Raw genomic sequence first — 13,273 nt, forward strand, 5'->3', positions numbered from 1 at the left:
CCTGCAGTCCAATCTCCCTCCCAGTGCCTGCACCCGCTCCTACACCCTAATCCCCTGTCCCAACCCAGAGCCCCCTCCTGCACCCAAACTCTCTTCCAGAGCCCGCACCCTGCACCCTCTCCTGCACCCCAACCCCCTGCCCCAGGCTCAGCCTGGAGCGCCCTCCCACACTTGGAATCCCTCAGCCCCAGCTCAGAGCCCACGCTCCCTCCTGCACCCCAACCCCCTGCCCCAGCCCAGTTAAAGTAAGCGAGGGTGGTGGGGGAATGAGTGACAGGGGGAGGGGGGATGGAGTGGGACAGGGCCTTAGAAAAGGGGCAGGGCCTCGGGGCAGGGGCAGGGGCAGGGTGTTTGGGTTTGTGTGATTAGACAGTTGGCAACCCTATTAGTGACAGGTATTAAACCCCAAAATATGCTAATCCAAAGGAGGTGAGGAGGCTTGTGTTTGCGAATAGGTGATCCTAGACTGAGCCTGGCAGTTCCAAGTACATTCTCTCTCAGAGCATGCTGTTTGTAACAAGCTCCCTTTATGCATGGGGGAAGGATAGCTCAGAGGTTTGAGCACTGGCCTGCTAAACCCAGGGTTGTGAGCCCAACCCTTGAGGGGGTCACTTAGGGATCTAGGGCAAAACCAGTACTTGGTCCTGCTAGTGAAGGCAGGAGGCTGGACTCAATGACCTTCCAGGGTCCCTTCCAGCTCTCTGAGATAGGTATATCTCCATATATTATATTATTATTATTATGCATGGAGAAAGGAGTCTGAGATGGAGCATGGGCCCTTACTTAATTCAGTACTACCCCCAGGCTCACATGAGAGGCTACCTCCTGCTGAAGAAAACATATAAAAGACTAGCTCTTCAAGCAGCTTTTTGGGCCTCTGACAAAAGCAGGCCTGATATAAATGCTGGAGTAAATGTGCTGGAATGACTAAGGGATGGTGTGTGTGACAAATCCTCCTCTCCACACAGGACTGAAATCTGGTCCAGGAGTCTAATTTTAATTAGGACACCTAACCCTTTTAGTCAGAGAGAGGGAGAGGAAGAGAATTAATGATTGCAAGAGAGAGAACTTATTTATCCAGGTCAGAATGTAAGCTTCCAGCTGCACTGCAGAGCTTATTAGAACAAACAAGGTGAAAGCATCCTACCAGGCTGCTTTTTGTTTTGTTTGTTTTCCAGTGCTGGTAAAGGAGCTGGACTGAGAGCCCCATATTGATTATCCAGATACAGCATGGACAGAACCAGCAAAAGCTTCCCCTGACTACGATCCTTAGCTCTGGCCTAATGGGACCCCCAGGAAGAATTTGATGAGGTAATTCAGTCTCAAGGGCTAGTCAGTCCTCTGCTGAGATTAGCAGCAAGGCTACCAACTGTGGTGGTGAAGAACTATTTACTGGTAACTGGGCGGAGACAACTAACCTATCTCTGTGACCACTGAAGAGACTTCAGATGGCAATGACCATTAGACACAACTGACTGAGGTTGGATTTGAACTGGAGATTTAAAGTCAGATTTTCCACTCCCCTTTAATAATCCTTTGAGCCATTCTGTACCCATGATATCATTCAGGTATGCATACAACACAGAATGGGAGAAAAGTTTTAAATTTCTTTTTAAAGGGAGAAGACAGAAATACAGCTGAATATCTCTTCACAATTTCAGCACAGATTCCACAGGACTGGATGGCTGATAGGATAAGCAATACCTTTCACCTCTTGGTCACCTACCTATCACAGGCATTTCCAAAGCACCCATCACTACAGTATCTAGGAGCCTTGCCAGATTCCCCCAGCTACAATCCAACCCTTCCTTAGTGACTTAAACACAGTGGATCAAATTCCACTCTCAGTTATGCCCAGGCAAAGTATAATCACATTGTGGTCAGTGGGGTTCCACTGAGGTAACTGACAGCAGAATTTGGCCCTGTAGCTTCCATGATAGTCTAGCTCTTCCACAGCTGTTGTACCTGAGGAAACTGATCCAGTGTTCTTCATCTACTGGAATGTACACCTGGTCTACACTCTGCACCACCGCTCCATCCTTGATCCACAACATTTCTGGGTCCTCCTTTGCCTCGAGGCTGCAATTTAGTTTCACCGACTGACCCTGGGACACCTTTAATTTGATTGGAGATCCTGTCAATTTCATACCTAAAAAAAAAAAAAAAAATACTCCTCCTCCCCAGCCCCAAAAGAAGTGGGGGTTGGAGTACAGCAAATTAATCTAGGTTGGTGGTCTGTAAAGACATACTGAAGAAGAACACACTGCACAGTTTTCTAACTGCCTGGCCAGAGCCTTATTATGTTTGTTTCATGATTATAAGATGAGAACACTGACATTCCAATTACTTGAAAATGGCAGAAGCTTAATCTATAAAGGGCTTCTTCAAAGTCAGTGCCAATTTGGATAGCAGCAGGATGAGCGTCCACACAGCAGCATCCCATTACAGCTAGATAGGAATGCCGTGAGCTTCTTCACAGCAGTGCTCTGACAGTGGTGATGTGTGTGTTCCCTTAGAACGGTATCATGCTGCCCCCAAGTCCTCTCTCACTTTTCAGCTGCTATGGTATGTTCCTATGCTACTAATAAGTCATACGTCTGTTCCACTGTACGCATTTGTAAAGAATTGGGATTTTAGACTCAATCACAGCAGGTTACTCAGTGTTCCACTGCATTACAAAAGCTCCAATGCAATTTATAAACCCAGTGAAAGTAAAGCCTACTTTAAAGGCTTCATATCAGAGGAAAAAAAATTTTCCAGAACATATTTTTCCATAGTATGTGGTGGGAGAATACTTCAGCCAGCTACTGTGTATCTCCAGAAAAGAGACAACGGGCCTAATTTGGATCTGTTACATCAGTGTAAATCTGGAATAACTCGCTGAAATCAGTGGAGTTACTGTGACTGACACTGGTGTAAAAGTGATCAGCATTTGGTCCAAAGCGCAGTTGTGTGTGGGTGGGAAGCACTCCCCTCAAATGAGAAGTGAATGTGTGAAATATGTCACCTTGTAAAAACACAGAAACCAACTGGATAAGTACATTTTAAAAAGATGGGCATGTATATGAGGAATGGGGGGGAGTAAGGGAGACGCTGGATAAAGCAGGAAGGTGGAAGACAAAGGTAAAGTATTCAGTCTTGCTGGGGAAAGTAGCCTTTTCCTTTCCATTAGCACAGGGACTGGCAGACTAGAATAGACCAATGGCTCAGTCTAGTCTGGTATCCTACCTCTGGTAGTGGCCTATACCAGATTCTTCAGAGAAAGGTTAACCTGTCTACCACTATATTGCCCTTGACCAACCATGCAGAATTAGGATCCTATCTCTGCTCACATGCGATCAGCTCTATCACCAGATGACATTCCAGCCCACCACACCCCGATAGAAAAATACCATGAAGTAGGGTGAACAGATGTCTCGATTTTATAGGGACAGTCCCGATTTTGGGGTCTTTTTCTTATATAGGCTCCTATTACCCCTCACCCCCTGTCCCGATTTTTCACACTTGCTGTCTGGTCACCCTACCATGAAGCCAAGATTGCCCTTAATTAAGCATGCAGCCATGCTGTTCTCAAACTTTTTCACTGCATGAATTGCATTTGAATACAGAAATAGTCTGGTGCCCCATTTCCCATTTGCCATTGCATGGCATCCCACTGGTAAAAGTGGCAAATGCTTCCATGGCATAGTGATATCAGAAAAATATTTTGTGTATTTTAAGCTGTGTTTTAGCAACTGTAAATAAAGATAAAAAGCTGTTAATTTAGTAAATTTACTAAGAGCACTGAAACTAGTAAAGTGATCATTTAATTTTCGATGCAGCTTTGGTTGGGCAAACCAAACTGAGTGAGGATGATCTAACCTCAGATTACTTAACACGAAAGTGGCATAAATTACATGTCCCAGTGGTCTCAGAAAGCATCCTCCTTCTCACCATGCAGAATATTGAAACAGAGCATTACAATTTCACAATACATCCATCTGTTTTATATAAACCTAATGTAGCCAGGTATCCAAATGCACACACAAATTGGCAGACACTTTTTCATAATAGGTGCCTTACTGAAACAGCAAATGACTTACCGCAAAACAGACTGTAGCAAGCTAAGGGTTAATCACAATATACACAACAAGATATCTGGAAGGCCTTTAAAGATTTCAGTTCCCAGTCAAACTGGTTATGCAAGAAATTAAAGGACAGTGCTAACTATACTCTATTTGGCTATTTTCAACAGCACTTCTGTGTAATCCACAAGTAGAGCTGAACTGAAAGGACAGGGAAAATAATAACATGGGGATTTTTAACAGATACACATTTCTGTCACCCATAAGATGCAGTTTAGCTGCAGCACCTTTTTCTGAAGAGAAGGGAATGGTGCACACAGGTTGGCTTGGACTTTTTGTACATTTGAGAGGTTAAGATTAATGTTTACTTCCCAGTATTCTTCCTCCTACTCTCCCACTCTCCATTTTTACCTCATTACATTTTTACTAGTGCAGGAAATAAAAACTAGCTATTTTGTTTTCCAAAATGTGATGACTGTAGAAGTAAAGATTTATAACTGATTAGGAAATGAAATCATATTAACTTCATGCTGCCTGTCAGACAGAATTGGTAACAAAATGAGTGCACCAGTTGTCTCTGTGCACAGTGTATTTTACTTGTTAATTTATCACCTCTGTACCTTTTGATTACTACTGACAGAAGTTTTTTGAAGTTGTTTTTGGAGTGGAGGGAGAAACAGATAACTGCAGACTTTTATCTACTAAGGCAAAAAGATCTTCCATTCCTTTGATACCTGAGGTCCCCAATCTAGCAATCAAAATCTACAAGGCAAACCCTTGAAACCAACAGTGCTCCACCCATGTGGATCTAAATGTAGGATTGAGACCTAAATTCCCAGTGATGTCAATAGGAAATGTGTATGTGGAAGGATTAGGCTATAAAATCAAACCTTTGTATGTCTACTTGTAGGTGAAACTAGGAAAATGTAGGCTAGAGGGAAAACAAACAAAAGCCATGTAAAAATGGATTATCACCTGGCCTTCCTATATAGCAATTTGAGCTCTGCAAATACAGGAACAATACATTTGCAAACATTCCCACTGACTCACTTAACTGATATTCAGGACTCTATTTATTTGCCACCATCTAGGTCTTATTCACAAGAATATTCACAGCAAGCATAAGGTTCATAAATGTGAGTGTTGAATCAGTATTCCCACAAGCATTTGCACTAGAAGTGCTCTCTTCACCATTTTGGAAAGCTCTTGTTATTAATCACACATAGTCGAACATCGGTGGATAATTCACAAACAGAAAGGGGACGTCTTTATGTTTTTAAAGCTTATGGACAAGATTTTCAAATATGGATGCCTAAAGTTAGGCTCCTTAATCCATAGAAATGTAGGACTGGAAGGGATCTCTAGAGGTTATCTAGTCCACCCACAAAGTGAGGCAGGATTATGTATATGTAGAGTCTTAGACCCTTCCCAAATACAGGCACATAAATAAGCAACCTGAATTTCAAAAGGGCTGAGCGATCAGCAGGTCCCATTGAAATCAACCTCTACTACAAAGGAAATCGTGTGTGGGAGATAGAAAACTTGAGGGCAACATTTTCAAATGTAGCTGCCTACTGTGGCTCCTCAACCCACATTTAGGCACAGATGGCCTGATCCATAAATGGTCTCATTGTCAGAGGTGTCGAGCATCACTTTTGAAAATTAGGCCTCTTATTTAGGTGTGCCTAAATATGGATTGGGGATCCTCACTTTAAGCACTCTTTATGGCCCAAGTCATCCCATCAGGGGACAGAAACATTACCATGCCAGTTGGGTGACCAATCACATAGTGCAAAGAGCAAATAAATGGTGCATCTCAACCATTTGGAGAACGTACATGCTAAAAATTGTTCACAAAAACTGTTATGCCATTGAAAATAGCACCTAAATTCATCAAAATCAAGACCTATTTACAGGCAGTTGGGCAACAATAAAAAAGAAGCTATGTTTTGTTTTGTTTTGAAATTAGTTTTTTGAAAACAATTCTTGCAGAGTAACTCACAATCATAGATTGCACAGGAAGACCACTGCCCTCCAAAAATCTAATCCTCACCTTCCCCATAATATATAGTGTTCTCCAGCCCAGTGCAACTTGTCTCAGCTCCAGCTGATTAGGAAGTAGGTGAGGGTCTGAGCAATACACTCAAGACTAGAAGGCCTCCGTCAAGTGCTGCCTACAGGTCTTGAAAGGGACTCCACCCCTACCCACCCCCGTAGGGTGATCAGACAACAAGTGTGAAAAATCCGGACGAGGGTGGGGGGGGGTGTAATAGAAATCTATATAAGAAAAAGACCCAAAAATCAGGACTGTCCCTATAAAATCGGGACATTTGGTCACCCTACCCCTTTCCCCGCCCCCTCTCCTGCGCGCAGTCCGGACCCAGGAGTGGAGTTAGTGCAGTGTCAGCAGGAGCTTTACACAACTCTGAGGTGGGGCGGACCCAGCGCTCCGATCAGTACGAAATTGACGATCAGGGCAAAAGCCAACAGCCGCTGGCTGGGCGCCAGGTTCCATAACAAGGTAGCAGCAAAGCAGCCGAGAACTTCTGGGCCAAACATTTCCACGTTACCCCTCGGAAGATCAGCCCCTTACACAGCCTGCCTGGGTCGGCGCTCAGCCTCCAGCCCGGGGCGAGCGGTAATTCTCCCTCCTGTGCCCCTGCAGCCTTACCTGCTTCAGCAGCGGCGTCCCGGAGCGCCAGAGCCCATAGTCCCGGCAGCAGCAACAGGAGCCCCGGGATCCCCATGCTCTGCTTCATCTCCATCTCTCCCGCATCTTCATCGTCAGCAGCATCCCCCCCAGCTCCACGCTGGCGGCTGCTTCTCGCTCCGAAAGGAGGAGGAGGAGGAAGGAACCCCCCTCCCCAAAGCGGCGCCTTTCCCAAGAAGCTCCCACGGGAGGCTGCAGTGCAAACTTCTCACGCCGCTTCTCCTGGGCTCGCTCGGCGGGAGCGGGCCCTGGTGCTGCCCCGCGCCAGCCCGGGGAGGAGGAGTGTGTAGGGGAAGTTTCAGGAAGCCCCCAAAATCCCGATCGCTTTTTCCTCCCTCCTCCCAGAGCGGGTCACTCTACAAGAGAGGGGATGCCAGGCAGGGCGGTCTCCCTCTGCTGGCCTCGGGCTGCATGGAGTCCCCGCAGCCACGGCCGCTTCTCTCGCTCTGGGCACCCTCTGCTGTTGCTGCTGCTAATTCCTTCGGCTCTTCTTATTCTTGTTCTTCCTCCTCTTCCTCCAGGAAATGGCGCTGTCAGGCAGTCACAGAGCTGGTTTGCACCCCCCCTCCCCACACACTTACCTATGACATCACTCCTCATGAATATTTATAGAATCTATTTATTATCCAAGCTTCCTGAACTTTTAATAAAGTGGAAAATAAAAAGATCAGCAGAGCCAGTGTCTCCCCCAGGAATTTCCTGAGGGAGAGGGATATTCGCGGTTGCGTCAGTCAAAACGTAACCTACCTTCCTGACAAGAGTTTATTTGCAAGATTCAGGTAATTCTGTATATGGCTTCCCCCCCAACCCCCGGAAATGCTTTGGTGCTATTTATTATTTTAAATAAATGCCAGCAGGCCAGCTCTCTGTTGAGCAATCCTACAAGGCTTATGGGGTGGAGGAAAACCATTTTGTGGTTAGCTTGTCCACTACACAGGGGGGAAAAACATTTAGGAGAAGGAGATTAAAAGCAAAAAATATTCAAATTTGGGTGCTCATTAGGGTCCTAATCCCATATATACACTCCTAAATAAGTGGCCTGATTTTCAGAGGTGCTGAGCACTCATACCTCTTAATGAAATCAGTGAGAGTCACTGGGGGCTTAGTCAGTGCATGTGAAAATCAGGCCATTAATTTTGGTGTCTAACTATGGCTTTAGGAGACTAATTTTACTAGGTAATTTTGTCTGAAAGTTTTGGCCTCCGTTTCCTCCTGCAGAAGTGCCTCTCACTTGCACTCTCTGGGAGCGAGAGAATGGATTCTGCCAAAACAAACACAACTAGGTGGGTCAGACCCAAGCCCAGAAGATCTCCCAAACACTGAAGAGGCCTGGTCATCCACACCGTGCACTTGTGCTTCTGCACTGCTTTTGGGACCTGCATCTCCTCATAGCAAAGCCCTTAACCTTCCCCTCTAGGAGTGCCTGCAACAGTGAGGCAGGGAAGGTAATGCTGACTGATGAGGCATATGCTAGAGAGGTATTTCCAGTGATGAGCTGCCAAAATCTTAACAACCGGTTCCCTATAAAAAGTTCTTATTTGGGGGAGGGGGAGAGTGGGGGAGATGTTGGGGTGAGGGGAGACATACTTGTGGAGCCGGGTGCCCCTGCAGGGCCTGGGCCAATTGCCCCACTTGCCCCCTCCTCTCCCCTCTGCCCAGCCCTGGAGCTTGCAGCAGCCCCACCTTGCAGGGCCACTCAAAAAGCGGCAGCAGTACAACTCCCAAGCTCAGTTAAGCTGCCTAGCTGGTGCCGGCGGCTGGCCATGCAGAAGCTGGGGGGAAGTGAGGGAGGGGCCCGGGGAGCCTCAGCCTCCCCAGCTGGGAATCCTGGGAGCAACAGGATGATCCGGCCCGCAGACTGGAGTTCTTTGCCCACCTCCTGGCCCTTTAACAACCGGTTCTCCACAGAGGTCTAATTTTAGCAACCAGGTCTTGAGAACCTTTGGGAACCGGCTCCGGCTCACCACTGGGTATTTCCCCACAAGGCTTATGGTGGGGAAATGATACCAAGGCCAACCTCCTCCCAATATGTGAAGCCTAGTCCCTGCATCTCATCTGCAGAGGAGCTTTGGCACAGTTGGGGGATATTCTGTGTCCCCCAGTTCCAGTCTGCTTGATTAGGGCCCCCTTTGCTTGTCAAAATGTCAAAATGATGTAGCCTATGAAAAGGGAACAGATTTTAGCTTCCAGTTTCCATGTATCTATTTTTGTGAGGGGGAAAAGAACCCTGTAAAGGTTATAGCAAATAGCCTGACACATAGGTGCTGGAACTAGGGATGCTGCCTCACTCTGTGGCTTGAAGTGGTTTCCATCCTATCCAGGGTTTACAGTTTGGTTCAATGGCTTCCCAGACCCCCACTCTACAAATTGTTCCAGCACCCCTGCCCTGACACTGTACTTTCATCATAATCACCCTGCGAACCATAGCTGAAAGGCAGCAAGGAGGAGACACTGACAAATCAGGTACATCAAACAGCTAGCAGGGAGCCATGGGTGCTCGTGGGGTAAGGAATCTATAGCAGATCCTTTGTGGGGACTATGGTGCTCTTGTCAGTTCTTGGGCTATGATGCTCAATGTATATGATTGCTAAAAGCATAAAGCATTTCCAGTATAATCACTGCAGCTAATCTCTATCTCTCCCTTAAATCCATATGTACAGATCTAGCTATATATGGTGTATATTGATGCACACATTTATGTGGATCATTGCTTATAGAAAGTAACTATATTCTCAAGGTTTAGCAGCCTTGTGTGAAGAGTAATGGACATTATATGAACTCTCTATTTCTAAGGCATCTTTCATCTAAGGATTTCAACTGTTGAGGCTTACAAATGTCACAATATCCCTCTGATGTGGGTATAAATATTCCCAATTTAGAGAAGGGAGAATTGAGGCAGTGATAAATGGGAAATTCAGATATAGATAAATGAAGTGAGTTGATCAAAGTTGCACAGAGAGTCAGTGGCATAGTTGAGGTCCGACTCATTTTTCCTGACTCCCAGTCCCATGCTGTAATTATTAGACAATGTTTCACATACAAGTATGCTCAGGGCCAAGATAATTGAAACAAACTGCAGCTGAACAGAGAACAAGATGGAATAATAAAAAAACTGACACACAGAAAAAGAGATCTGCTGCCCAAGAGATTTATATGAGAGAGAAACAATTGTACATACAGATTTTTATCTGATGTGCTATCTTATACACAGCCCTGTCTCCTCATCTTAGCAGTGAGTTCAGGTAAAGGCAAGGAAACTATAGAGAATGCACGTAAGAACTGCTGGGTCCCTAAAATGAGCTACAGGAGCAGCTTTTTCTGCAAACGTGAGTATGTGATGCGAACTTTTTGTTAAGGGCCATAGGCCTGACTCTCAGCTGGAATAATTCGGCATAGCTCTATTGAATTCAACAGAACTACTCTGACTTACACCAGCTGAGCATCTGGCCTAATATCGTCTCAGAAGTTGGTTATATCCACAATGATAAGGAGGAAGAACTGTGTGAAAATTGGACTGAAATCCTGGATGCTTTGCCAGTTGGACTGCAGACTGCTGTGGGAAAACTTACGGGGGAGTGCTATATTATCATGAAGAAATCAAAAAGAACTGGTGACTTTAGAATGCTTTTAAGATTCAAAGGATCATGAACAAATGTTCCTTGCTTTTCAGCATCAATGATTTTGGGTACTGGTGCCCTTGTAGTATTGGCCCTAGACTACCAATGACAATGACAATGTCCATTACACATTACACATCAATTTATAAAGCACACACCACAATGACTCATGTTTCACCTGACCCAGTGGATGCTTTATATGCATTTTGGCAAAGGCAGAAAGAGCTCAGCCCTACAAAGGGTCACGTGCCAATAGAGCATGTTGAAATTTTTTGAATTTAAAAATGTTGGTGAAAAATTTAGTGATGAAATTTTCATGATTTCCCCCCCAACTCCTTTTTTTGGGCAACTACAGAGCTGGTCAAAGTGTTGACAAATTTCTAAAAATAAGGGGAAATTTTTTCTTTTAAATATTGGCCAGATTTTTTTGCTCTGTTTTTCAACCAACTCTGATTACAAGGGTTGCTGAAAAATTAGCCTACAAAAGAAGAACTGACCATCAAAAGACAAAGCAGCTTTGTCTTCATTACCATTGCAGCCTTTCTCTGATGGCTTCAAAATAAAGACCTCACTATAGTGTCACACAGTGTCCCTGTTGTGTATCAAAAGGGATCAAGTTCTGCAAAGACTACTAGATTACATCCATCTGTGTCGTTGCTGCCATTATCCCCCTGCAGTTGTACGCATATTCCCTGTGTTTTAAATGAGGTGGTCTCCAAACAGCTGACATAGCTCCCACTCAGATGTGAATGTCCAGTTCTTTCCATTCTCTGACTTTAGCTTCAAAGGGCACAAGTTGTTCCCACAGTCGTTAGAAGACAGGCCTGTCATCCTGCATTAGTAAATTGAAGTGCTGGCAAGAGTGACAGTGAAGTGACATTCAAGTAGCAGAAGTAGCTCTGCTCTATGGGGAAGGAGATCCAGGATGACTGTTCAAATATTTCCTGAGCTGGCTGGGGATGGTTGAACCAGCATGTTCAGCCCCAGGTCAGAATGGGAGCTGCATCGGGCTTTTTGTTTTGTCAAATAGCATGAATGAGCGCTGAAGCTAGCCCAGGGGCCTGCTAAGCTAAGGTGTGGGCCTGCTAAGCTAAGGTATAGCTTCCTCGATTATGCCCCAAAGCATGTTCAAAGAGAGGGAGGAAAACTTGGTGGGAATCCTTAGGGCTTTTCAAGCCCTGCCAAGGATATAACCAAGGAGATGGGGGGCATGCTGATGGAGGTAGTGCATATACCTAGTGAACATATCACTGAAAAGATTAAATATTTGGTTTGGCAACACTTGTCTCCCATGTTCTGCCCAACCCATCAAAATAATGGATTTGTTACAGCTTGTTTACATCATATAACAACATTGCACAGTAATAACCACGTCTAGGGACCCACTTACAATACGGCTGTCCCTTGACATAGTTGAAACACAGGTCAGTCTCAGTCTTGCACCTAAATATCCTTTTAACCATGTCCCCAAACTGACTGCGCTAGAGCCTTGGACATGACAAGCTCTCACACAGTTCAGAGACGTAGGTTTCAGCTACACTCCAAGACTGAACCTCATTTTAACTGTGTTGGGGCTACTCGCACTGTTACCATGTTATCTGACATAGCTGTGATCGCAGGCTGAGAGCTATCTTTATCCACATCTGAGCCCCTTCCTTTCACTTAGGGTACGTCTACACTACGGGATTAGTCCGATTTTACATAAACCGCTTTTGTAAAACAGATTGTATAAGGTCGAGTGCACGCGGCCACACTAAGCACATTAATTCGGCGGTGTGCGTCCATGGTCCGATGCTAGTGTCGATTTCCGGAGCGTTGCACCATTGGTAGCTATTCCGTAGCTATCCCATAGTTCCCGCAGTCTCCCCCCACCCCTTGGAATTCTGGGTTGAGATCCCAGTGCCTGATGGGGCAAAAATCATTGTCACGGGTGGTTCTGGGTAAATGTCGTCACTCATTCCTTCCTCCGGGAAAACAACGGCAGACAATCATTTCGCGCCCTTTTTCCCTGGATTGCCCTGGCAGACGCCATAGCACGGTAACCATGGAGCCCGTTCACCTGTTTTTTTTTTACTATCACCGTATGTGTGCTGGATGCTGCTGACAGAGGCGTTACTGCAGCGCTACACAGCAGCATTTGTTTGCTTTTGCATGATAGCAGAGACGCTTATCAGTCGTTCTGTACCGGCTTCTGCCATTGTAAATTGGCAATAAGATGATGGTTATCTGTCGTTCTGTACTGTCTGCTGCTATCATGGGTGCCCCTTGCTGAGGTCAGCCGGGGGTGCAAAGGCAAAAATGGGAATGACTCCCCGAGTCAATTCCCCCCTTTATGGTTTCTAAAAATAGAGTCAGTCCTGCCTAGAATATGGTGCAAGTGTACTAGAGAACTAGTGTATCAGAGAGCACAGCTACTCCATGTCAGATCCCGCAGAAATGACAAGCTGCATGCCATTCACAGGGGGTGCCCCTGCAACAACCCCACCCGTTGCTTCCCTCCTCCCCCAACCTTCTTGGGCTACCATGGCAGTGTGCCCCCCATTTGTGCCATGAGGTTATAAAGAATGCAGGAATAAGAAACAGTGACTTGTTAATGAGATAAAATGAGGGGGAGGCAGCCTCCCGCTGCTATGACAGTCCAGGCAGGACATTAAGCAGTGCGGAGGAGAGGAGCCCAGCATCCCACTGCTATGATAGTCCAGGAAGTACAGAATCTTTTCTTTAAACATGAAAGGGAGGGGGCTGATGGAGCTCAGCCCCCAGTTGCTATGATGAGGACGGTTACCAGCCGTTCTGTACCATCTACTGGGAATGACCAGGAATCATTCCTATTTTTACCCAGGCGCCCCCGGCCAGCCTCACCTGAGGCCAGCCAGGAGAAC

The 13,273-nt window shown here is 45.9% G+C and overlaps 1 protein-coding gene across 8 annotated transcripts in view; it reads right to left on the minus strand.

Annotated features, from left to right (window-relative positions):
- TYRO3 (TYRO3 protein tyrosine kinase) overlaps positions 1–7,266 on the minus strand; it is a 65,437-nt gene extending 58,171 nt beyond the window's left edge. For 3 of the 8 annotated variants that reach the window (XM_050954948.1, XM_050954950.1, XM_050954947.1), the window contains exons 1-2: positions 6,736–7,265; positions 1,966–2,149 (exon numbers count right to left, since the gene is read on the minus strand). In XM_050954948.1, the coding sequence (XP_050810905.1) occupies positions 1,966–2,149; positions 6,736–6,829 (278 nt within the window). In that variant the 5' untranslated portion in view covers positions 6,830–7,265. Of the gene's footprint in view, positions 1–1,965; positions 2,150–6,735 lie in introns of those variants that run through there. The other 5 variants (XM_050954953.1, XM_050954951.1, XM_050954954.1 and 2 more) reach the window with 3 other exon arrangements.
- Between the last annotated feature and the right edge of the window lie 6,007 nt (positions 7,267–13,273).

The sequence above is a fragment of the Gopherus flavomarginatus genome, chromosome 5, assembly GCF_025201925.1.
Source record: "Gopherus flavomarginatus isolate rGopFla2 chromosome 5, rGopFla2.mat.asm, whole genome shotgun sequence".
Lineage (NCBI taxonomy): Eukaryota > Metazoa > Chordata > Testudines > Testudinidae > Gopherus > Gopherus flavomarginatus.